At 41.9% G+C, this 26261-nt stretch overlaps 1 protein-coding gene, 1 long non-coding RNA gene and 1 other non-coding gene across 10 annotated transcripts in view; 1 reads left to right on the forward strand and 2 right to left on the reverse strand.

Moving 5' to 3' along the window:
* The window catches only part of LOC144298075 (signal-regulatory protein beta-1-like), a 42595-nt gene that overhangs the window by 7803 nt on the left and 8531 nt on the right, over positions 1 to 26261 (forward strand). For 2 of the 8 annotated variants that reach the window (XR_013365052.1, XM_077872486.1), the window contains exons 1-4: positions 8073 to 8231; positions 22437 to 22790; positions 24655 to 24975; positions 25573 to 25911. Coding sequence is in view for 3 of the 8 variants with exons in the window: in XM_077872486.1 (XP_077728612.1) it covers positions 8162 to 8231; positions 22437 to 22790; positions 24655 to 24975; positions 25573 to 25911 (1084 nt within the window). In the remaining 5 variants the exon portion in view is untranslated. Of the gene's footprint in view, positions 1 to 3485; positions 3604 to 8069; positions 8232 to 22436; positions 22791 to 24654; positions 24976 to 25572; positions 25912 to 26261 lie in introns of those variants that run through there. The other 6 variants (XR_013365055.1, XR_013365053.1, XR_013365056.1 and 3 more) reach the window with 4 other exon arrangements.
* On the reverse strand, positions 6465 to 6571 carry LOC144298942 (U6 spliceosomal RNA). Its single transcript, XR_013365777.1, has one exon. It is a non-coding gene; the product is annotated as a U6 spliceosomal RNA (small nuclear RNA).
* On the reverse strand, positions 7184 to 8385 carry LOC144298087 (uncharacterized). The gene is made up of 2 exons (XR_013365077.1): positions 7972 to 8385; positions 7184 to 7346 (listed from the first exon to the last, which is right to left on the reverse strand). It is a non-coding gene; the product is annotated as an uncharacterized LOC144298087 (long non-coding RNA).

A 26261-nucleotide genomic window follows, 5' to 3' on the forward strand; every position in this document is an offset into this window, starting at 1 on the left:
TATATTCCCCGTATGAGTGTAACCATATAATGGTTGTCCTTCTCTGAATGACTTATTTCACTCAGCATTATACCCTCCAGTTCCATTCACGTCAAAGAAAATGTTGTGTATTTGTCATTTCTAATGGCTGAGTAATATTCCATTGTATACATAAAGCCACATCTTCTTTATCCATTCATCTTTCGATGGACACCGAGGCTCCTTCCACAGTTTGGCTATTGTGGACATTGCTGCTATAAACATCGGGGTGCAGGTGTCCCAGCGTTTCATTGCATCTGTATCTTTCGGGTAAATCCCCAGCAGTGCAATTGCTGAGTCATAGGGCAGATCTATTTTTAACTCTTTGAGGAACCTCCACACAGTTTTCCAGAGGGGCTGCACCAGTTCACATTCCCACCAACAGTGCAGGAGGGTTCCCCTTTCTCCACAGCCTCTCCAACAATTGTGGTTTCCTGCCTTGTTAATTTTCCCCATTCTCACTGGTGTCAGGTGGTATCTCATTGTGGTTTTGATTTGTATTATCCTGATGGCAAGTGATGCAAAGCATTTTCTCATGTGCGTGTTGGCCATGTCTATGTCTTCCTCTGTGAGATTTCTGTTCATATGTGAGATTTCTGTTCATTCTCTGAAGAGTTTTGATCAGGAATGGATTCTGTGTTTCTTCAAATACTTTCTCTGCATCTATTGAGAGGATCATATGGTTCTTGTTTTTTCTCTTGTTGATGTTTTCTATCATGTTGATTGTTTTATGAGTGTTGAACCAACCTTGCATCCGAGGGATGAATCATCCCTGGTGATGATCATGGTGAATCATCTTAATGTACCGTTGGATCCTATTGGTTAGTATCTTGTTGAGAATTTTTGCTTCTGTGTTCATCAGGGATATTGGTCTATGCTTGTCCTTTTTGGTGGGGTCTTTGTCTGGTTTTGGCATCAAGGTGATGCTAGACTCATAAAACAAGTTTGGAAATATTCCATCCTTTTCTATCCTTTGGAACAGCTTTAATAGAATAGGTATTATTTCTTCTTTAAACATTTGACAGAGGGCAGCCAGGGTGGCTCAGTGGTTTAGTGCCGCATTCTGCCCAGGGCGTCATCCTGGGGACCTGGGATCGAGTCCCATGTCAGACTCCCTGCATAGAGCCTGCTTCTTCCTCTGCTTGTGTCTCAGCCTCTCTCTCTCTTTCTGTGTGTCTATGATGAATAAATAAATAAAATCTTTTTAAAAAAGAAACATTTGATAGAATTCCCCCTGAGAAGCCATCTGGCCATGGACTTGTGTGTCTTGGGAAGTTTTTGATGATTGCTTCAATTTCCTCACTGGTTATTGTCCTGTTGAAGTTTCCTATTTCTTCCTGTTACAGTTTTGGTAATTTGTGGTTTTCCAGAAATGCATCCATTCCTTCTAGATTGCCTAATTTGTTGGCATATAGCTGCTCATAATAAGTTTTTAAAATCGTTTGTATTTCCTTGTTATTGGTTGTGATCTCTCCTCTTTCATGCATGATTTTATTAATTTGAGTCTTTTTTCTTTTTAATAAGTCTGGCTAGTGGTTTATCTATCTTATTAATTCTTTCAAAGAAACAACTCCTGGTTTAGTTGATCTGTTCTACAGTTCTTCTGGTCCCTATTTCATTGAGTTCTGCTTGAATCTTTATTATTTCCCTTCTTCTGCCTGGTGTAGGTTTTACTTGCTGTTCTTTCTCCAGTTCCTTTAGGTGCAAGGTTAGCTTGTGTATTTGGTTTTTTCCCAGTTTTTTGAGGGTTGCTTGTATTGCGATGTATTCCCCTCTCAGGACTGCTTTTGCTGTATCCCAAAGATTTTGAATGGTCGTATCATCATTTTCATGACTTTCCATGAATCTTTTTAGTTCTCTAATTTCCTGGTTGACCCTTTCCTCTTTTAGTAGGATGCTCTTTAACCTCCATATGTTTGACTTTCTTCCAAATTTCTTCTTCTGCTTGAGTCCTGGTTTCAAAGCATTGTGGTCTGAAAATAAGCAGCGGACATCCCAATCTTTTTTGGTATCGGTTGAGATCTGATTTGTGAGCCAGTATGTGGTCTATTCTGTAGAAAGTTCCATATGCCCTGAGAAGAATGTGTATTCAGTTGCATTCGGATGGAAAGTTCTGTATATATCTGAAATCCATCTGGTCCAGTATATCATATAAGGCCCTTGTTTCTTTGGTGATGTTCTGCTTAGAAAATCTGTCATTTGCAGAAAGAGCTGTGTTGAAGTTTCCTACAACTGGTGTATTAGTATCTAAGTATCTCTTTACTTTGGTTATTAATTGATATACTTGGCAGCTCCCAGATTAGGGGCATAGATATTCTTGATTGTTAAGTCTTCTTGTTGGATAGACCCTTTAAGTATGATATAGTGTCTCTCTTCATCTCTTACTACAGTCTTTGGGATAAACTTTAATTTATCTGCTATGAGGATGGCTACCCCTGCTTTCTTTTGAGGATCATTTGAATGATAAGTAGTTCTCCACTGTTTCATTTTCAGGTGGGAGGTGTCCTTAGGTCTAAAATGATTCTCTTGTAGACAGCAAATAGATGGGTCTTGATTTTTCATCCAGTTCAATATCATGCTCCTTTTGATGCGATCATTTAGCCCATTCATGTCCAGAGAATAATTGAAAGATATGAATTGAAAGATATGAATTTAGTGTCATCATAATACCTATTCAGTCCTGTGTTTGTGGATTACTACTTTGGACTTCTTCTTTCTTTTACAGAGTCCCACTTAATATTTCTTGCAGAGTTGGTTTGGTGGTCACATATTCTTTCAGCTTCTGCCTATCTTAGAAGCTCTTTCTCTCTCCTTCTATTCTGAATGACAGCTTTGCTGGATAAAGTATTCTTGGCTGCATGTTCTTCTCTTTCAGTACCCTGAATATATGCTGCCAGCCCTTTCTGGCCTGCCAGGTCTCTGTGGATAGGTCTGCTGTTAATCTGCTGTTATGTTTCTCCCCATATAAGTTAAGAATCTCTAGTCTCTTGTTGCTTTCATGATTTTCTCTTTATCTTTGGAATTTGCAAGTTTCACTAATAAATGTTGAGGTGTTGAATGGTTTTTATTGATTTTTGGGAGGGACCTCTCTATCTCTTGGATTTGAATGCCTGGTTCCCACCCCAAATTAGGGAAGTTCTCAGCTATGATTTGTTCAAATATACTTTGTGGCACTCTCCCTCTTGGCCTCCTCTGAAACCACAGTTATATTCCCATGCTATCATTTATTTCCCTAAGCCTTTCCTCATTGTCTCTTAATTGGATTTCCCTTTTTTCCTCAGCTTCCTTCCTTACCATCAACTTGTCTTCTATGTCACTCACTCTTCCTTCCACCTCATTAACCCTAGAAGTTAGGACATCAAGTTTGGATTGCATCTCATTTAACTTATTTTTAATTTCAGCCTGATTAGATCTCAACTCTACAGCAATGAAATCTCTAGAGTCTTTTATGTTTGTTTTTTTTCCAGAGCCACGAGTAGCTTTATAATTGTGCTTCTGAATTGGCTTTCTGACATCGAATTGAAATCCATATTCTGTAACTCTGTGGCAGAGAGTACTGATTCTGGTTCTTTCTTCTGTGGTGAATTCTTTCTTCTAGTCATTTTGTTCAGTGCAGAGTGGCTGTATGAGCAGGCTGAGTCAAAAATATCAGCCACAACCTACGTAAAGTACACCCTAGATGATTCCAAAGAGGTCAGAGACCAGAAAATGAAAAAGATCAGAACAAAATAAAACAAAAGGACCACTAATGTGAAAAATAAATTTTAAAACAAAGTAGAAAAAATAAGAGGCCAAAAACCCCAAAGAAGAAGAAAAAGAAAACAAAAGTAAAGCAGAAAAAGAGAACAAAGAAAAAAAGGGGGGTAGAGAGAGAATGTATTCTACCTGAGGAGTCCTAGAGGGTGATTCTCTTGGTTCTGAGTGTATTTTGTTCTGTATGTTACAACATGCTCAACCCCAAATTTATATAAAACAGCAATACTTATAGAATTGTAGCCCCAACAATGACCACCAAAACATAAACAAGATAAGAGAGGGGTGCAGAATGGGAGTGAGGAGAGAATGTAATCTCACAGAATGAACCAGCACAGTATTCCACTTGGTTCTCAGTCTACGCTGGTCATGTTTTAGAAGTTATTACCTTCCACATTGTAGAACAAAACGAGGCAGAGAAAACACAAAACACAAAGCATTAATCCATTTCTCGTGTATCTCCCAAAATTAAACTGAATAGGTTGAAGGAAATCCAGAAGTGAAAAATGTATCTAAGACATGTAATTGTAGAAATATGAAAGTGAAAAAGGAAAAGAACTTAAAACTGAACAGCTGGTAAAATATTGTAGTTAAGGTGGAAAAGAGAAAAAAATATTGGAAGTTTTTAGTCTGATACAAAAACAGGTTGTAATGGAAAAAGGAAAAAAAAGGTTAAAAAATAAAGCGGGGGGGGGGGGGCTTTAGTTCTATATACTATTTTCCCTTGATCCTGGAGGTTTCCATCACTGCTTGGTCAAGAACTTGGTCCTGCCCTGTACTTCCAGCTGGTCTTCAGGGGGAGCAGTCTGCTGTGCTGATTCTCAGGTGTCTGTGCCTGGGCGGAGATGTCCTGCCCCTTGCCAGGTGCCCGGCTCAGTAAGAGCTGTTTATCCTGTGAGGCCTTTGTTCCCTGGCGGCCGCACCTCTCCCGGGCACTTGGTGAAACCAGGAGGAAACAGAATGGTGGCGGTGGCCAGCTCTCCAGCTCTGGAGTCAGCTCCCCGAGAGTAACTAATGCAGTCTTCCAGTCCACACTGGCCTACGTGCTCCCGGGGCAGGCGCGGGTGCACTGATCTGCACAACTTGGAGTCACCTAGTGGCAGGACAGTTCTCAGTGTCCTGTGCCCTCCCCTGTTCCGCCTGTCCCGGGGGAACGCAGGATCCCCGGCTTGGATGGCCTGGGATCCGGGGCCCTGTGCTGCTGGGCCCCAGCTCCTGGGGGCCGCCTCTCCCAAAGGGAATGGGGCACAGCCACCTCCGTCTAGAGCAGGCCCACCTGACCAACCGGGGCTGTGGTGCTCCAGCCCTTTATGGATATGGGACCCGAGGTTTGCGGTGAGCTTTCCCCCGGGAGCCCCTCCTCTAATAGTGACTCGGGGAATCTTGAGGCTTCACGGCCCCTCCTGGGATTTTGCCCGATTTCCCTACTAAGCACTTTTCCATCAGGGAAAATTCTGGTGAGGTTTTTCAAGTTCCCACTTCTCCAGAGCTGGGCTTTCCTGTCCCTGAGGCCCCCGCTGCTGCCCTTTAGCCCTGCTACTCGCGGTGCCCCTCCCCCACGTGATTCTTTTTCATTCATTTATTTATTTTTTTCTCGCCTTCGTACCTTGTTAGAAGTGAAAACCCTTCTGTCGGTAGCATTCCAGCTGTTCTCTCTTTGAATCTCAGGTCAAATTCGTAGGTGTTCAGGATGTTTAGAAAGTCATCTAGGTAAGTTGGTGGGACCAAGTGAGTCGAGGACCCCTACTCTTCTGCCATCTTGCCCTTCCTCTGGAGTTTCTCATTCTCAAATTTGATTTTATAATTTCACAACATACGATAATCCTTAAGCATTATCCAATTTTACTTGCATGTTTTATATTTTATATAAATGCTATTACACCCTATACGACATTCTGCAACTTTTATTTTTTATGCTTAATACAGCTTGTGGGATTTCTTCATGTTGCTATACGTAGCTCCACTTTATTAACTTTCCACAGCTCTATAGCTGTGTATTATAAGAATATGCTACTGCTTAGAGATTCTTCTGAGGATGATATTAAAGCTAACCTACTATTTGGGAAAGACAACTTTACAAGTATTTCTCTCTACCCTTGGGCACACATGAGAGGATCCCTCGTGTTCTTCTGCCATGGTCCACATAGCAGCAGAGTTAGTATCATTTGGGAGCTACTGTAGCACAAAATAAGCTTTTAATCTTTGATGAAGTTTTGCTCTTTCCATTTATACCTGATCTAGCTTTGTTCTTCTGAGTTGCGTGTGTGTGTGTGTGTGTGTGTGTGTGATAAATGAGAGGAATCTTGCATTTTTTCTCCCATTGGGATAAATTATCCAGCACTCACTGGTCAGCACAACCATCTTTGCCATATAATAAACCACTCCATCCATGTATGGTTCTTTTTATGAAGCATATCGCCATTGAGGTTTGGAACTGCTTTATAGGATTGTAATTGAGTTTTGAACATCAATCTTATTCCAACAAGCTTATCACACTCATACTAATGCTCAAAGTATGGACATTCTCTTATGTGTAACTCTTCCAACACCAATCAGCTCAACTAGCTTAGTTTTTACCTTCATTAAACTTACATATGCACATGGTTTCAGAGGCAAATAGTTCTATACGTTCTACATATGAAGATTAGAGTCTCCCCACCTCCCACTATTCTCTATCTCCCAGAGGCAACCATTTTATAGTCTTTTAATTGATTATTTTGCATGTCATTCCTGTGCAGGGGCCATGCTAACCCTCTCTGTACCATTCCAATTTTAGTATATGTGCTGCCAAAGCGAGCACTTACTTGGTTATTTTTAACTGCTTCTTCTAGAGATGATAGCCAGAACTCAGATAGCATGCTTATATTGCCACTTCTTGACTACTCACCCGTCGGAAATATTCACTGACTTCCCACTATGGATGATTGGGATACAATGCTCTGTCACTCCTGACCCACCCATGTATGCACATCTTTACCCCATCAACATAATATTTTAATGTTGGATAACATCATAGTCAGTGTCCTCATTATAATGATATTGGATTTTATAGCTCAATCGTGTAACACCCCTAGCTTTTGTGCGTGTCCACCTGCTTATGTGTATTTTGTGAAACCACCACCATATTCAGGGTACAAACGGTTCTGTGGCCACAGAAGTTACCCTTGTGCTACTCTTTCTTAGGGACAGTCAGCTCCATCACACCAACCTCTGGCACATGCCAATCTGTTCTCTATAATGTCAAGAATGTTGTGTCAGTGGAGTCACACAGTATGTGACATCATGAGATTGATTTTGTTCACACAGTGTAATGCCTTTGGAAACTTACAAGCTGTGCACATGAAAATAAATTATTCCTTTTTATTGCTGAGTAGTATTTCCTCGTAGAAATGTAGCACACTTGGTTCCACCATTCACTTATCACTGGATATTTTACTTGTTACCAGCTTTTTACCGTTACAAAGAAGGCTTCTGTAGACATTCACACACAGGTTTTTGTGAGGCTGTAGTCTTCATATCCATCAGATAAATGCCTGGGAATGTGATTTTGAGGACAGCGAAACCCACTTCCTCTCCTGAAAGAAAAGAAATGATGCAAACACATGCAACTTCTTCTTTTTTATCGACTTTTTATAGATTGTTTGTTATAGATTGTTTTATAGATTGTTTTTTCTAGACAAAAAGTTATCTCTATACCCACTTGGGGCCCAAAAACACAACCCTGAATCAAGAGTTACTAACTCCACCAATAAGCCAGTGAGGTGCCCCAAGCACAACCCTTTCTGAGGTCCACAGTGCACTGTGCATTGAGGTGAAGTTTTACCAGTTCCATCAATAAAGGGTTACAATAGGGAGTCAGTTGTGGAGCAGACCTCATTTGATCCCCAAGTTTTTCAGGTCCTGTCAAACCCATTCCTTCCTCCAGTACAGTAGCTCTTGGTGGAGGAAGGTACCGAATGAGGGCACAAGCTAGCCACCCCCAAGTGTCATAGGCTCAGGAGTTTAGGACAAGCCCCCAACCACAGATTCTTCTTGGCTTGGAGATTCTAAGTGAAGAATCACCTGGAAGACCTCCAGATGGGGGGAGGGGCCCAGTGCAAAGCGCAGAGGCCCCAGGTTGGCAGGAACCATTGTTTCTGCTAGAACTGTCCACTCCCTCTGAAACATAAGAAAAGGCCTCTTCCTACATTTCCTCCTCACCATGTAAGGTCTTCTGTACATGACTTCTGTTTCACAATGCAGAAGCAGATTGCTGCCTCACAGCTATGTCACTGCATCAGAGATGCTTCCCTTATATCACATGAGGGGTGGGTATTTCTTTTCTACAGAACAGAGGCTCATTTTCCCCAGCACACACGTTTGCACAGAGCAGGGTCCTCTGGCCTCCACAATGTCAGCTCCTGCCTCTGAACCCAGCCCCCCTCCCTACCTGCTGCTGGCTCTGCTGTTGGGACTCACAGGTGAGCATTCCCTTGGGGGAGACTCCCCTTTCCCTGACTCCTCAACCTCTCCCTGCCCGTGGACACTGAAGGCCTCCAGGTAAGCACAGATGTGCTACCTAGGCTTGCCAAAGAAGGCCAAGGACTGGGTATCATCTGAGAGCATGACATTAGGGATCTGAGCATTTCCTCTATGAATCCATCACCTGCAGCTGGTTACCAGAGGTGTCCAAACAGTTGATGCTTCAATGGGTAACAATGACAATGTTGCGTGTGTTCGTTGATCTAATCCTCACAATGCCCTGCCTGGTAGCTCAGACTGTCCTGATCGCAGATGGGGAACCTGAGGCAGGAAGAGCAGCAGGCCCAATATCACTTACTTAAGTCAGAGTGGCCCAGCTGGGATTCATGTCCAGGCCACCCAGCTGCACAGATCATTCTGTTAACCATGTTATGCTCCTTCATTCTCATTGGAGGCTAATTTCTGAAACATCAGAAAACACAGAGAGTCAAACAGAAGAAGAGCCATCACTTATCACACTCAGGGGTCTCTAGAGTTCCAGTTCTGTTCTGTGAACTCAGAAACTTTTATAAATGATGTGCTGGATGTTTCCTATGTGTCAAATTTTTTTACTGAATTTTAACACGTTTTATAATTTCATTTATTCCTCAAAATGAAGTCTATACTAACATGCTAGGCCACACATTATATATATGCGGGAATGCACTTGTGTGTGTGTGTGTGTGTGTGTGTGTGTGAATGCACTTGTGTGTGTGTCTTCACGTGTGTACATGTATAGGTGGGTGTGAAAAAGCTGCATATACAAACTTGCTCACGCACATGGAGTTTTTTCTTTCCTTTTTAAATTTAAAATCAAAATATAACATATAGTGTATTGTTAGTTGAAGAGGTACAGGTTAATGATTCATCAGTTGCATATAACACCTTGCGCCCATCACATCACGTGCCCTCCTTAATGCCTATGACCCCATTCTCCCCACCCCTCTCCAGCAACCCTGTTTGCTTCCTAGGGTTAAGGGTCTCTGTGGTTTCTCTCTCTCCCTCTGATTTTGTCTTATATTATTTTTCCCTCCCTTCCCCTATGATCCTCTGTTGTTACTTAAATTCCACATATGATTTAGGTCATATGATAATTGTCTTTCTCTGATTGACTAATTTCACTTAACATAATACCTTCTTGTTCAACCCACATCATTGCAAATGGCAAGATTTCAGTTCTTTGATGGCTGAGTAATATTCCACTGTATATATATACCCTATATCTTCCTTATCCATTCATCCGTCCATGGACATCTGGGCTCTTTCCATAGTTTGACTATTGTGGACATTGTGCTATGAACTTTGGGGGACAGGTGCCCGTTCAAATCACTATGTCTGTATCCTTTGGATAAATACCTAATAGTGTAATTGCTGGGTTGTAGGGTAGCTCTATTTTCAACTTCTTGAGGAGCCTCCGTACTGTTTCCCAGAGTGGCTGCACCAGCTTGCATTCTCACTAACAGTATAAGAGGGTTCCCCTTTCTCTGCATCCCTGCCAACACCTTTCATTTCTTGACCTGTTAATTTTAGCCATTCTGACTGCCATGAGGTGGTATGTCATTGTGGTTTTGATTTGCACTTCCTTGATGTGGAGTACTGCTGAGCATTTTTTCATATGTCTGTTGGCCAATTGTTTGTCTTCTTTGGAGAAATGTCTGTTCATGTCTTCTGCCCATTTCTTGACTGGATTATTTGTTTTTTGGCTGTTGAGTTTGATAAGCTCTTTATAGATTTTGGATACTAGACCTTTATCTGATAAGGCATTTATAAATATCTTCTCCCATTCTGTAAGCTGTCTTTGATTTTTATTAAGTGTTTCATTTGCTGTGCATAAGCTTTTTATCTTGAGGAATTCCCAGTAGTTCATTTTTGCTTTTGTTTCCCTTGCCTTTGGAGGTGTGTCAAGCAAGAAACTGCTGCAACCAAGGTCAAAGAGATTGGTGCCTCTATTCTCCTCTAGGATTTGGATGGATTCCTGCCTACATTAGGTCTTTCATCCATTTTGAGTTTTTCTTCTGTATGTGTAAGAAAATGGTCTAGCTTAATTCTTCAGTATGTGGCTGTCCAATTTTCTAACACAATTTGCTGAAAAGAATTTTTCCATGGGATATTTTTTTCTGTCAGTAGTTAAAAGATTAAAATATCAAAGATTAGTTGACATAGAGTTGACGGTCCACTTGTGGGATCTATCTTCAGTTCTATTCATGTATATGTCTATTTTTCTGCCAATACCATACTGTCTTACTGATCACAACTTTGTAATACAGCTTGAAGTTCAAAATTGTGATACCAGCAGCTTTGGTTTTCTTTTTTCAACATCCTTTGGCTTTTCAGGGTCTTTTCTGATTCCATACAAATTTTAGCTCTGTGAAAAATTCTGATGATATTTTGATAAGGATTGCATTGAATATGTAGATTGCTTTGGGTAGCAGATATTTTAGCAATATTGGTTCTTCCCATCCATGACACAGGAAATTTTTCCAATTTTTTGTGTCTTCCTCAATTTCTTTTATAAGTGTTCTACAGTTTTCAGAGTACAGATCCTTTACCTCTTTGGTTAGGTTTATTCCTAGGTATCTTATAGCTTTTGTTGCAGCTGTAAGTGGGATCAACTCCTGAATTTTTCTTTCTTCTGTCTCATTGTTATGTACAGAAATGCAACTGACTTGTGTGCATTGATTTTATTTCCTGCTGCTTGCTGAATTCCTACATGAGTTCCAGCAGCTTTTGGTGAAGTCTTTTGGGTTCTCCACATAGAGTATCATGGCATCTGCCAAGAGTGAAATTAGATTCTTTACCAATTTGGATGCCTCATATTTCTTTTTGTTGTCTGAATGCTGAGGCAGGACTTCCAATACTATGTGGGACATCAGTGGTGGAAGTAGACATCTCTGTGGTGTTCCTGCCCTTATGGGAAGAGTTCTCACTTTTTCCCCCATTGAGGATGATACAGGAGTGGGCTTTTCACGTATGGCTTTCACAAAATTGAGGTATGTCCCCTCAATCCCTACACTGCAGACAGTTTTAATCAGGAAAGGATACGGTAGTTTGTCAAATGCTTTTTCTGCATCTATTGAGAGGATCATATGGTTCTTGTCCTTTCTTTTTCCAAAAAACTTCATTTATTTATTTGAGGAAGAGAGAAGAAGCAGAGGGAGTGGCAGAGAGAGAGAGGGAAAAGCAGGCTCCCCGCTGAGCAGGGAGCCTGACATAGTCTCAATCTCAGGACCCCAAGGTCATGACCTAAGCTTAAGACAGACACTTAACCAACTGAGCCACCCAGGTGCTCCAGTTCTTGCCCTTTCTTTTGTTAATATGGTGAATCACATTGATTGACTTGCAGATGTTGAACCACCCTAGCAGCTCTGGAATAAATCCCACTTGGTCAGGATGAATAATCGTTTTAATGTACTGTTGGATCCTATTAGTTAGTATCTTGGTGAGAAGTTTGGCATCCCTGTTCATCAGGGATTACTGGTCTGTAATTCTCCTTTTTGGTTGGGGTTTTTGTCTGGTTTTGGGATCAAGGTAATGCTGGCCTCATAGAAAGAGTTTGGAGGTTTTCCTTCCATTTCTATTTTTTTAAACGGTTTCAGGAGAATAGCTATTCAATCTTCTCTAAATATTATGTAGAATTCTGCTGGGAGGCCATGGGGTCTTGAACTCTTGATTGTTGGGAGATTTTTAATTACTGCTATAATTTCTTTCCTGGTTATGAGTCTGTTCAATTTTTCTATTTCTTCCTGTTTCAGTTTTGGTAGTTTACATGTTTCTAGGAACGCATCCATTTCTTCCAGATTGCCTGATTTGCTGGCATAAAATTGCTCATAATATATTCTTATAATTGTTTGTCTCTCTTCAGTGTGGGCTGTGATCTCTCCCCTATCATATGATTTTCGATATCTGGTTGCTTTCTCGTTTCTTTTTGGTAAGTTTGGCCAGGAGTTTATCAATCCTATGAATTCTTTCAAAGAATCATGTCCTAGTTTCATTGATCTGTTCTACTGTTCTTTTGGTTTCTATTTCATTGAGTTCTGCTCTAATCTCTATTAATTCTCTTCTCCTGCTGGGCTTAGGTTTTCTTTGCTGTTCTTTTTCTGGCTCCTTTAGATGTAAGGTTGTGTTGTGTATTTGAGACTTTCTTTTTCATGATTTTGTTTATTTATTTTTGAGAGACACACACAGAGAGAGAGAGAGAGAGAGAGAGAGAGAGAATGGCAGAGACACAGGCAGAAGGAGAAGCAGGCTCCATGCAGGGAGCACGATGTGGGACTCGATCCCAGGTGTCCAGGATCAGGCCCCGGGCTGAAGGCAGCACTAAACTGCTGGGCCACCTGGGCTGCCCCTATATTTGAGACTTCAATGTTTCTTCAGAAAGGTCTGTAATACTATATACACCCACTTAACACCATCTTTGCTGCATCCCAATGATTCTGAACTCTTGTGTTTTCATTTTCATTTATTTCCTTGAATAAAAGAAAAATTCTTCTGTAATTTCCTCGTTGACCCATTCATTCTTTAGTAGGATGCCCTTTAACCTCCATGTATTTGTGTTCCTTCCAAATTTTCTCTTGTGATTTAATTCAAGTTTTAAAGCATTGTAGTCTGAAAATATGCAAAGGATGATCCCAATCTTTTGGTACCATTTGAGACGTGATTGTGACTCATTATGTGATGATTTCTGGAGAATGTTCCATGTGTACTCGAGAAAAATGTGTATTCTGTTGATGTAGGAGGAAATGCTCTGAATACATCTGTAAAGTCCATCTGGTCTGTCATTCAAAGCCCTTGTTTTCTTGTTGACCTTCTGCTTAGATGATTTGTCTACTGCAATGAGTGTGGTGTTAAAGTTCCCTAGTATTATTATATTATCATCAATGTGTTTCCTTAATTTTGTTATTAACTGGTTTATATAATTAGCTGCTCCCACAGAGAGGCATAATATTTACAATCTTCTTGTTGGGCAGACCTTTTAATTGTCATACAGTGTCCTGCATCATCTCTTATTACACTCTTTGTTTTAAAATCTAGCTTTTCTGGCATAAGGATTGCTACCCCATCTTTCTATTGATGTGCATTAGCATGATAAATGGTCCTCCACCCTGTCATTTTCAATCTGGAGGTGTCTTTGAGTCTAAAATGAGTCTCTTGCAGACACAATATCAATGGGTCTTGCTTTTCATCCAATATGACACCCTGTGCCTTTTGATTGGGGTTTTTAGCCCATTTACATTCACAGTAATCATTGAAAGATAGGAATTGAATTCCATTGTATTACCTGTAAAGTCCCTGTTTTTATAGATTGTCTATGTTCCTTTCTAGTCTATGTTACTTTTGGGCTCTCTCTTTGCTCCAAGGCTCCTATTTAATAGTTCTTGCAGTACTGGTTTAGTGTTCACAAATTCCTTTAGTTTCTGTTTGTCCTAGAATTTCTTTATCACTCCTTCTATTTTGATTGACAGCCTTGCTGGGTAAAGTATTCCTGGCCGCATATTTTTCTCATTGAGCATCTTGAATATATCATGCCTTTCTGTCCTGCCAGGTCTCTATGGACAGCTCTGCAGCTAGCCTTATGTTTCTACCCTTGTAGGTTCCAGACTTCTTGTTCTGAGCTGCTTTCAGGGTTTTCTCTTGGTCTCTGAGATTTGCAAGTTTCACTATTATATGTCGAGGTGTTGACATATTTTTATTGAGGTGTTGACATATTTTTATTGATTTAGAAAAGGAGTTCCCTGTGCCTCCTAGACTTGTATGCCTGTTTCCTTCTCCAGATTAGGTAAGTTCTCAACTACGATTTGTTCAATTAAATCTGCATCTCTCTCTCCATATCTGTCTCTGTTGTGTCTCTCTCCTCCACCTCTGCAACCCTAGTATTCTAGTATTATTTTGCTTTATGCTATCACTGATCTCCCTTTGTGATTCCATAGTTTTTCTCTTTTTCACACTGCCTTTTTCTCTCTTTCACAGTTGCCTTTTGCCTTCTATATTCTAATTCTCTTTTGCTTCATTTATCCTAACACTTAGAGCCTCCATTTTTGGCCACATCTCAATAATAGCTTTTTCTATTTCAGCCTAATTATATTTTAGTTCTTTTATCTCTCCAGTAAGAGATTCTCTAGCAGAGAACATTTCTTTTCTAGCCAGGGTTGTATCTTTATACTCATTGTTCTGAATTCTAGTGCTGACATCCTACTTATATCCATGTTGCTTTAATCCCTAGCAGTCCGTACTGCCTCTTTATTGGAATGAGTTTCTCTGTCTCGTCATTACATCCAGAAAGAATAGAAGAAAGAGAGAGAAAATAAAAAAAATAGCAACCACACCAGAAAAATACAAACAAAACAAATCAAAGGAATATAGAAACAAAAGAAAGAGAGAGAACACTCTGTGTTCACCCAGCCTGTTACCGAGTGTTTTTATCTCAGGACACAACACTGTTTGGAGTCTCTAAATTTTAGGGGCTGCTCTGGCATGCACCCACGTGGTTCCTCCTGGAGAGGGAACGGGGTCTCCTGGGGTTTTTCAGTTTCCTGGGCCCCTGCTTAGAGAGTGGTCACCGAACATGCCACCGTTCATGGTTTACGGCAACACCTAGCTGAAAGCCCACTCTGAGCATGCTGATGCAACAGGCTTCCCCACTCCAATGCCTGCGAACTCTGCTGCCTTCCCTGTTATTCCTGTGATCCTGGGGATCCTGACGTCCCAGTCCCACCTGGGGTTCAGCCCCACTTGGCTACCTGAGCCTTTCAGACAGGAATGTCTCCCACTGTAACAGACTTATAAAAGTTCCAAATTTTTACTCCACTGCTATATCTCGTTCTGGTACCTGCCTTACAGATGCTTCCTCTCTCTGTGGTTTATCTTCTGATATAGCGCCCTGTACTCACAACTCTGCACCTCCTACCTTGCAAAAAGCGGTCACTATTCTATTTGTAGAATTGCGGAAATTCAATTCTCAGATCTCCAGTTGATTTCACATGAGTTCAGATTGATTTGATAACTATCTAGGTGAATTCCAGGAACCAACAAAATTAGGGTCCCCTCTCCTTCTGTCGTCCTACCTCTGTAGAGGTCCACACATAGGATTTTTTGAAAACATTTTGCTTTTTTTTTTTCATAACATGTCCAGTCTCCATAAAATGAACACTGAACAGATATTTGGATCCTTGTCTCTCAGCTACTCACTCTCTTTTGAATTCTCTAAACCTATTGCTCACCCTCCACTAAGTTCTTAAGTAAAGCAAGTTTCTCTCTTGACAAAATGACTAGAACTTTGTGCATTACTACTCTGGAGATCCCCCTTCATGTAGGATCTGGGTGGGAAGAGGGGAAAGAAGGATAAAACATTGTGGAGCCTACTGACTGTATGATCTGCATCTCTAATTAAATCTTATCTTCGTCCCAATCCCAATTATCTGATGTTGGGTGATGCCTCCATGTCAGGAAATCTCATGAGGAATAAGTGTCCAATTTCTTGAACACTCACCATGTAGCACACACACCTGGAAATACCTACATCTCTTCTGTCACGTTACCTTAGTATCCAAGCTAGACATTCTTGTCACTTCTATCTTACAGATAAAAAGAGGAGGCAGGCAAAGGTCCAAATCCCTCAATGGTACATGGGAGGGGTATGAGTGATTTTAGGCAATCTGATGCTAAATCTCATGGGCCTAGGCATTGATCTTCTCAAAGCCTACAGCCCCACTGCCATCCCATGAGATTCCTGTAGATCTGCCAAACAGTGTGGGAAGGGTGGAGTGTGGAGAAAAGCATTTGTGGTTTGCTTCTCTCAGACTCTTCTGTTTCCTGGGTATATGCAAATAGTTGTTTCTCCCAAGCCATGCATGTGGGAAGCTCAGATTCTGATGTAACTCCCTGAGAAATTCTCCAATGAAGATAGACCTCAGGGTCTCAGAACATGGTCACATTGCACTCTTCACACATTGCACAAATATTTACTATACACATACTAAGCAACAAGGAGTATTACACGAACATAGGGCACACTGGTGAATAGAAGAGACAAAGTAGTAGCACTCATGGAATGTATGTCATAATGGAGGAAAGGACAGGAAACAATAGACATAACAAATCGGAAACGACATTGCATTCAGCAACTTTTGAGTATTAAGGGAAAAAAACATGACAGATCATCTGGATAAGACAATGAGAGAATCTTCATGGTGGGATGTATTTACACAGGTGCCTGAGTGGCCATCGTGAGAAGGGAGATAGAGCACAGATTATAAGAAGGTTGGCCATGATTTTCTGGGGAAGAGCCTTGCTGAACAGCATGGGAACAGCATGAGAGTAGAATCCTCTGGCTCTATTCAAGGACTTGGGCATTGACTCTGACTGAAATGGTTGCCATTACAAGGTTTGGAAGAATAAGTGACGCGATCCCATATGAGTTCTAAATTATTCTAGTATTTGGTGTAGAATGACCACCTTGGCGCATAGACAGAAGCAACTAGAGCATTCAAGAGCTCATTGTGTTCAGGCAAATGAGGAAAAGTCTTGAGCAAGGTAGCAGCCAAGAGAAAGGGGAAAGAGGTCAGATTGCGGTCCATGCAGAAGGAGAGGTCAGGATATCCTGATATGTAGGATTTGGGGTGGGAAAGAAAAGCTCCAAGGCCTTGGGACTTGAGCGTCTGGGAAATGTGCAAGAATGTGGAGGCAATTGAGGAGTTCAGTTTGGGAAATATTAACTGTGATAGGTTGATTTCTATCTAAGGAAAATGTCAAGAGGCTGGTTGGACACACAAATCTGGAGTCAGGAGCAAGGTCTGGGCTAGAGGTAGAAATGTGAACTTTATAGATACAAAATGACAGATTTTCACCTTTCACTGGGTCCTCTTGAACCTTGACCCTCGCAATCTTCTTCCCTCTCTCCTCCAATATTCTCTCCATTTTACCATCCAACACACATTTCTATTTCTTCCCCTTTTTATCTTAGCAGTTCAGTTTCCTGACCCCAATCTGCTTCTCCAGACTTACAAACCACACCACCTGAAGTTCTTAGCAGGCCCGCAACCTGCCTGTTACAGCATGTGCCCCCCTGAGGAGACATGTTTGCTTGCAAACTGCTAGTGCATGGGTTTTACCAGTTCCCACTCAGCAAGGGTGAATGACAATGTTCTCGCTGAGGAGTAACCAAGAAATAGAAAAGAACCCTGGGTGTATGTGTGGTGCCACAGCAGCTGCTCCTCTGATTTATGTCTCTGCCTGGTTTTTAGGACACTTCAAGGAAAGGAGTGATTTTGTATTTCTTGATGTCCCCAGAGACTGGCTGGTCACTGAGACCGGAAATCCACCTGCAAAGTCTTGCAGCTGCAATTAAAGGATTGCCTGAGGGTGACTCAGATCCCTTCAACACATAGTTCATTGTCCAGATATAGCCAGCCATCCATAATTCTTTTCAGAACATGAGTTTGAAGCCTGCTATTTCCCCTGCTTTGTGGCTCCCATGGTTCTATCTCCCCCTTGAAGGGCAGGTTTCTCAAATCTACCAGCCTTTGGAACGATATCTTTTCTCTTTTCCCACCAACCATTTATTTCCAATACAAAGCTTTACATGGGGTGATTACCTTCTGTGAGCATACAATTCTTACTGTGCTAAAATACGTGTACCATAAAATCTACTGTTTCAGCCATTCTTAAGGATACAATTCAGTGGCTTAAGTGCATTCACAATATTGTGAAAGCAGCACCACTGTACATTTCAGGAACTCTTTCAACATCGCAAGCAGACACTCCCCATCCATTGGACAAGAATTCCTCATTTCTTCTTCTGCTACAACTACTAGGAACGTCTATTTTACTTTTTTGTATGTATGAATTTGTCTTTCCTCAATATTTCATGTCACTGGAATCACATATCTGTCCTTTTGTATATGGCTTATCACTTTACAATAGTATTTTTTAGGTTCACCCATAGAGTATATCAAAATGTCATTGTTTATCAAGGCTGAGTAATATTCCATCGAATATATCTACATTAACATTTTGTTTCTCCTTCATCACTTGATGGAAATGAATTTTTTCTACTAACCTTCAATTATTAAGAATAATGCTGGTATGAACATTGATGTCCTGACTACATACTTATAATTTAGTGGATATTTACCTAAGAGTTGAATTGTTTGGTCATATGGTAAATTATGTATTTTAAATTTGAAGAACACCATTGTTTCTACTGTGGCTGCACCATTTTATATTCCTACCAATGACGTACGAGAGTTTCAATTTCCCCACAGCTTAGTCAATCCGTATTTTCTGATTTCTTATTGTATTGTATTGTTTTGTTTTTGATAAAAGCCAGCCATTCTAAGGAATGAAGAGATATCTCACTGTGGTTTTGATTTTCATTTTTCCAATGACTGGTGATCTTCAACATCTTGTCATGTGCTTTCTCACCTTTTGAATACCTTCTTTGGAGAAATGTCTATTCTAGTCTTTGGTTCATTTTTTTTTAACCGGGCATTTTGTTATTTGGTTGTTCAATTATAGTTCTTTATAATGCTGGTTATTAATCCATTGTGAGAAATATGCCTTGCAAAATGTGAGTTAACTTTCTCCTATTCTCTGAGTTATTTTGTCACTTTTGATATTGTCTTCTGCTGTACAAAGTTTTTAAATTTGCTGAAGTCCAATTCATATATTCCTTTTTTCTTATGTGTGCTTTTGAGGTCATGCTCTAGAAATCACTTCCAAATCCAATTTCATGAGTTTTGCCTATAGTTTTTCCTCAGATGTTTATGGTTTTATCTCTTACACTTAAGTCCTTTCAACTAATTTGAGTTCATTTTTCTATGTAGAGCAAGGTAAGGGTTCAATTTTATTCTTCACATTAGATATCTTTTTTCCTAGAACCCAATGTTGAAAGGGTTGTTCTTTCCTCTATTGAATAGCCTTGGCACTCTTGTTGAAAATCATTGGACCTTACATGTGAGGGTTTGTTAGGGTCTCTATTATATTCCATTGTTGTATATCTGTATTCTACTCTCAGTATCACAGTACCATGATTATTACAGCTTGTAATAGATTTTCAAATAAAGAAGTGTGAGTTCCCCAACTATGTTCTTTTCCAGGATTCTTTGGTGATTTGGCGTCCCTTGAGATGAATTTTAGAAAGGGGATTTTCGGTTTGGCAAAAAAAAAAAAAAAAAAAAAAAAAAAGCCATGTTGATTTTGATAGTGATAGTGTTTGAATCTCAAGATTGCTTTAGGTAATCCTGATGAAGTCTGCCAATCCACCAATGCAGGATGTTTTTCCATTTACTTATGGCTTCTTTCATTTCTTTCAGCAATGTTTTGCATTTTTCAGTGTTTTGTGTCCATGCAAAAATTTACTTCTAAGTATTTTATATTTTTTGATGTTAGTATAAGTGGAATTGTTTGCTGAATTACCTTTTTGAGTTGCTCATCACTAGCATATAGAACGCTCCTGGTTCGTGACTATTGATTTTGTATAACACAAATGAGCTGAATCAATTATTAAGTCTAACAGTTTATGTTTATGTGAGGAATCTTTAGGATTCTACTCATGAAATCAGGTCATGTACAAAAGACATAGTTTTACCTATTCCTCTACAGTTTAAGTGCTATTTACTTATTTTTCTTGCCTAATTGCATTTCTGGAATCTCCAGTATTGTGTTGATACAAGTGGTGAAAGTAGGCATCTTTGCCATGTTCCTGGTCTTAGAGAAAGCCTTTCAGACTTTCCCCATGAAGAACGATGTCAGCTATGGTTTTGCATGTATTACTTTATCGTTTTATAGAAGTTTCCATCTATTGGTAGTTTACTTGTTTTTATCATGAAAAATCTTTAATTTTGTTGACTGATTTTCCTGCATCAAATGAGATATCATGTTCATGTATTCTTAATTCTGAAATTTGGTCTATTACACTGTCTGATTTTCATGTGTGAATCATCCCTGTATTCCACGAGGAATTTCACTTGGTCATTGTGTATAATTCTTTTAATATGGTGTTGAACTGGTGTTGCTGATGCTTTGTTGAGCATTGTTCCATCAATATTCAGACAAGATATTGGTGTGCAGTTTTCTTGTAGTTCCTTTGTTGGCTTTGCTATCAGCATAACGCTGCCCTAGGATGAGTCTCAGAAACTAGAAATGACTTAGGAGACTTTTTTTCCTCTTAAATTTTTTGGAATAGTTTGAAGAGGATTAGTGTTAGTTTTGTGTTTGTTTGTTTGTTAATTTTTGGAAAGAGTCTCTCATGAAGCTATATGGTCCTGGGCTTTTCTTTGTTGGGAGATTTTTGATTATCAATTCAGTCCCTTTACTAGTGATATCCTATTCAGAAGTTCTATGTGTTCATGATTCAGTCATAGTAAGTTGAGGGTGTCTCGAAATTTGTCCATTTAATCTAGGATATCTGGTTAATTGTTGTACAATGTTTGAGATATTCTTTTAGCATCCCCTTTATTTTTATCGAATGGTTAGTAATATATTCCTCTTATTTCTGACTTTAGGTAGTGAAATCATTTCTCTTTTCTTTGGAGTCAATCTAGTTCAAATTTGTCAACTCTGTTGGTCATACTGAAAAGGTACTCGAGTTTGTTTATTTTCCCTCTTGTTTTTCTATGCACAGTTTTTAAATCTCTAGTCGTCTTTACTTCCTTCATTGCGCTGGCTTCGGGTTTATTTTTCACGTCTTTTTCTAATGTCTTACAATGATAGATGATAATAGATTTGTGATCTTGCCTCTCTCTAAATCTAAGCATTACACCTATAAATTTTGGCTGGCACTGCTGTCACCTCAGACCATAGGTTTGGGCATGTTGTGTTTCCATTTTCTCTTTTTTCTTTTTTGTGTGTGTTTCTATTTACATTTATCTCAAGATGTCCTCTAAATCCTCTGTGATTCCTACCTCACCCTTTTGCTTATTAAGAGTGTGTTATTTCATTTCAATAGATTTGAGAATATTGATTTCCTCTTCTGTTACTGATTTCTAGTTTTATTTTACAAAGAGTTTCATCAGCTCCCTGCTTGAATAGTCCTTCTAGTAAGTTGCCTGCTCACTCAGCCTGTGCTATACAAAAGGTTATCTAACTAACTGGTTTCTATAATTGCCTGGGAAGACATGTGGTCAACGTGGCCTAGCACAGAGGTCCGTATCCTAATACCCAGAACCTGTGAACAGTTTTCTCTAACACAGCCAAGGAGATTTTGCAGAAGTGGTTATGAATCTTGATGTGGGATTATTTTAGATTATCAAAATGGCCCCGACATAGTCTCAAGAGTCTTTGTAAGAAGGAGGCAGGAAAGCCAAAGTTAGAAAAGAAGAAGTGGGAATAGAGGCAAGAATTTGATATGTTAAGAATATGGGAACTATGAGTAAAGGAATGTGGACAGCTTCTAGAATTTGGAAAAGCAGGGAAGAGATCTCCGGAAGAAAGGCATCATGACTGACCCTTGGTGTTAGCCCAACAACACTAATTTTGGATTCCTGATCCCAGAATTTTAAGATACTACATTTATACAGTTTTCAGGCACTAAATGTTTAATAATTTGTTACAACAGCATTAGGAAACTAATATAATGTGATTTCAGAATGGGAAAAAAATCCCAGAGATTTAAAACGTTGTGTTACTTCTCATTTAAACTATCTGTTCCTTGTGTATTGGAGGCTCTGCTATCACTGTCACTCAAGTATCCAGACAAAGGAAGGGACCTCAGCATGGGATTTGCATGTGAAAGAGGAAAGTTGGTCCACAGAGGTTCTTGAAGTTAAATGCACAGCCCAGAAAATACATGTTCCCTTCAGCTCACACACAGTGGTCTAACGAAGTCTCGTGGTCCTGCTGAATGCCAGGGATCAGAAAGTACAAATTTCCATGAGGCTGGAAAGTGGACACCCAGAGACTTTTGGTGAAGTATGATGCTTCCAGAGTGTTGAGGCACTCAGACCTGGTGTGCCACACCACTGTGTCTCTCTGTGCCTTAGTTTCCTCATTTCGGATAGGGTCTCACCTTATAAGCTCATTTTGAGGGCTGCATGCATGTACATGCAACATGCCGAGTCACGTCCCACTCACGGGGTGCACTCAGTCAATGAGCTGTTGCGGATCAACCCTTGAGGAAACATGCAGGATCACATAAGGATGGATAAATGACTGCTTTGTTTCCCTTCCAGGTGTGGCAGGTGAGGCAGAGCTGCAGGTGATCCAGCCTGAGAAGTCAGTGTCTGTCGCGGCTGGAGAGACAGCCACTCTGCGCTGTACCCTGACCTCCCTGATCCCCGTTGGGAAGGTTGAGTGGTTCAGGGGGACTGGGCCAGGCCGGGAATTGATCTTCGGTTTTAAAGGAGGCCACTTCCCCCGAGTAACAAATGTTTCAGACTCTACAAAGAGGAACAACACGGACTTTTCCATCCGCATCAGTAATACCACCCCAGCAGACACGGGAACCTACTATTGTGTGAAGTTCCTTAAAGGAAACCCCGATGTGGAGTTGAAGTCGGGACCAGGCACCCTGGTCACCGTGAGTGGTGGGTATGGCATGACATCCTTCTTCCCCTGGTTGTGACAAGTCAATAAGAATGCCCTCCATTGTCTAGGCAACAGCTAAGAATCAGGTGTTGTAGTGGGTGCCCCTGATTTCAGCCCCTTCCACAGATCAGAGAAGTTGAGGTCTAGAGATGTTATGCTATTTGCTCAAAGTGCCCAGTGGGAAAATAGTGGGAAAATCTAGAATCGCAGGCTGAGGGCTCCGCAGCTCTTACCTTTTCCAATCCTGACCAGCCCTCTGGTTCCAGGGATAAGGGAATGAAAGTCTGAGTGACTCACCCAATCACAAAATCTGACCTCAACCCTGGCTCCAGAGAGCACTCCCCTCAATGTATCACTGTTCTCTTTACTCAGCACTTATTGAGCACCTGTTGTGTGCAGGCTCTGCTCTGGGTGCTGGGGAAGCAGCAGGGAACAAAACAGGCAAGAGCTTCTCTCTCATGAAGCTTAAGTTCCCTTCCCTTCTAGTGACAATAAATGCCCCCTTGGCAGAGAGGTGGGTCAATGTCTTTCTTTCAGCTTCAGAAAAATCACAGTGAGAAGAGGCACAGGCTCAATGTTCACTCTGACATCTCACTTTGGAAATGATGCCAGAGTTTGGGCATATGTTGTGAGTCTGTAAAGAAAGCTTCATGCAATTCGGTTCTAAATCACAAAATAGTGACTTAATCTCCCCACAGCCCCTGGACAGAGACAGGGAAGGTAGCTTCATCCTCATGGTGCAAGTATTACAGAACTTCCCAGTGGCACATCCCCTGAGGACGACTGGGGGGGCATCTTCTGGGGGTGTTTTAGGTCCCTTGAGCAAGAGTTCCTATTCTAAACTCAGTTCTTGGGACCCCACGTCTTCCCTCTGTTGCTGTGGCGTCAGCAAGTCTTGGCAGCCAGAAGGACCCTTCCCCATAATTGCTTGCAGTGCAGAAACTCAGAGGAAAAGGAGGATGGTGTCACTGTCGGGCAGGGAAAGTGGGACACTTGCTCAGTTGTGGACAAGAAGCCTGGAGGCCACAGGAAGTCCCTAGGGATGCAGTAAGGGGTCGGAGTAACCTCTTTGTACCCAGATGAAAATAGTTTGGTTCCTTGGTGAGGTATAGACAGAGACTATCCAGGGGGGTTCTCTCACAAAGTTGTCTTCATTTTTACAGATAAGGAAATCATAGGGAAAAATTTCCAAAGCCAAGCTCTGCACAGGGGCAAGCAGCTCCATTTACTAGGGCTTGAGGAGAATATTCACAGGGGGATTCAACATTATAATGAGGTTGACTTAATGGTAGGTCACTTTCTGATTCATCTGCTCCTTTCATCTGCATTTCTGTGTTAAATTCCAAACAACTGCATCATTGCCTCACTTGCCCCTCACTGCAACCCCAGGGAAAGAGAAATGCCTGCTGTCCCATTTCACAAATGGGGGAGCCTTGCTGTGCCATGGCCACACCTCTGGTCAGCCAACCAGCCTGGTTCTGGCTTCCATGGGGTCCTGCTCCGCCCCTGCTTCCTCTGTAAGAAAGCTGCACAGGCTCTCTGAGGTTTCCAGGGTGGGAGGGAGGAACCCTGGATACCAAGAGTGAGAGCCATCAGAAATGTCCTTCCTGTGCCCAGATTGCTGGGAAGTCACCTGGCAGAGGAGAGAAGGGACTCTGAGGTCAGGCCTGGAACTGCACCTGAGCCCCTGGGCCCAACTCACAGTTCAGCTCTGGAACCTCGTGTCCTCCTCTGTTGATGAGGAGATGACACTGCCCTCCTCACACTATCAGGAGGGCTGAGGCTTCTCCACAGTGTCACACACGTACGGTTAGTGCTGATGACCACAGTCATGCTTACTGTTCATTGATGCTCCTCTTGTAGCCAAACCCTCTCCCCCCGTGGTGTCCGGCCCCACGGCCAGGGCCACGCCTCAGCAGACAGTGAGCTTCACCTGCAAGTCGCACGGCTTCTCCCCCAGAAACATCACCATGAGATGGTTCAAAAACGGGAATGAACTGACAGCCTCTCAGACCACTGTGTACCCAGATGAAGACAACGCTTCCTACAGCATCTCTAGCACAACCAAGCTGGTGCTGGCCCTGGGGGACATTCGCTCCCACGTCATCTGCGAGGTGGCCCACGTGACCCTGCAGGGGGGCCCTCCTCTTCGTGGGATTGCCAAATTGTCTGAGACCCTTCGAGGTAGACGCCCCTCACCCTCAGCCCAAGCCCAGGTTGCCCCCAAGCCTAGGACCCTGCCCCTCCCCTACTCTCTACTCGTGGCCTTCCATTGCCTGGAGTCTGACTCCTCACAGGCCCTCCCAGTCACCCTGCACCTACATGTACAGTCACCTACAGTCACCTCCCTTGTTTCCATGGCAGCTGCCTAGTAGACACCTACCACGTGCCGAGCACTGTGCTAGGCAGTCTCATTTACTTTACCATAGCGCTTCTAATTATTGAGCACCTGCTGTAATCCAAGCCACCGCGTGCTTGGTGATTTCATTTATTTTGCTACAGTTATTCTATTCCAACTGCCTGCCAGGGGCTGTGTGTCTTGATTTCACTCATTCTTGCCCTAATAGGAGCTATGGGTCCTTGAGCACCTACTGTGTGCTGGCACTGTACTTAGGGGTGTCATTCATATGCGAAGACTGCCCTCAGTATTTGAGCACCAGCTGCATGCCTGGCAGTGTTCTGGGTGATTCCCTTGCTGTGTGGTGGGAGCTAAGTTTTCAGCCCCTCCCCTGTGATCTGTTTGTTCCATAAGGTCAGAGCTTCTGCTCTGTGCTGTTTCAGTTCCGCCCACCTTGGAGGTTTCCCAGCACCCCACGGCAAGGGACCAGATCTATGTCATTTGCCAAGTGGAGGAGTTCTACCCTCAGCGCCTACAGCTGACCTGGTTGGAGAATGGAAACGTGTCCCGAACAGAAACTCCCTCAGTGGCCTCCAACCTCCTAGAGAACAAGGATGGGACCTTTAACTGGATGAGCTGGCTCCTGGTGAATTCATCCACCCACAGGGAAGATGTGGTGTTCACCTGCCAGGTGCAGCATGACGGGCAGCCTGCAGTCACCAAAAACTATACCCTTGTGGCCTCTGCCTCCCAAAAGGACCAGAAAACACAGAAAACCCAAGGTGAGGTCTCAGTGAGCTTATTCCTAGCACCCTCCCCTTTGCTCCTTACCACAGTGATTAAGTCACTGTGCCAGGCCAGCCACCTCGTCCCCCAGTTCTTTCTCACCTAAGGGTGGTCTCTACCCTTCTAGAACTTTCCATCATCACCAATGCAAGTATCTGTACCTGCCTCTCTGAAATCCTGGAAGGTAGCCCTGGGGACCTGGAGTTTTAAGTTTTAGGTGACCATGGGTAGTCACAGCATGGGCCTCCTCTCTCCCACGATTTGGGACAACAGGGCATCAATAATCATGATCGCTTACAGCACATTTACTTTATGTCCAGTTCTTTTCTGATCTCCTTTCCTGCTT

The sequence above is a fragment of the Canis aureus genome, chromosome 26, assembly GCF_053574225.1.
Source record: "Canis aureus isolate CA01 chromosome 26, VMU_Caureus_v.1.0, whole genome shotgun sequence".
Lineage (NCBI taxonomy): Eukaryota > Metazoa > Chordata > Mammalia > Carnivora > Canidae > Canis > Canis aureus.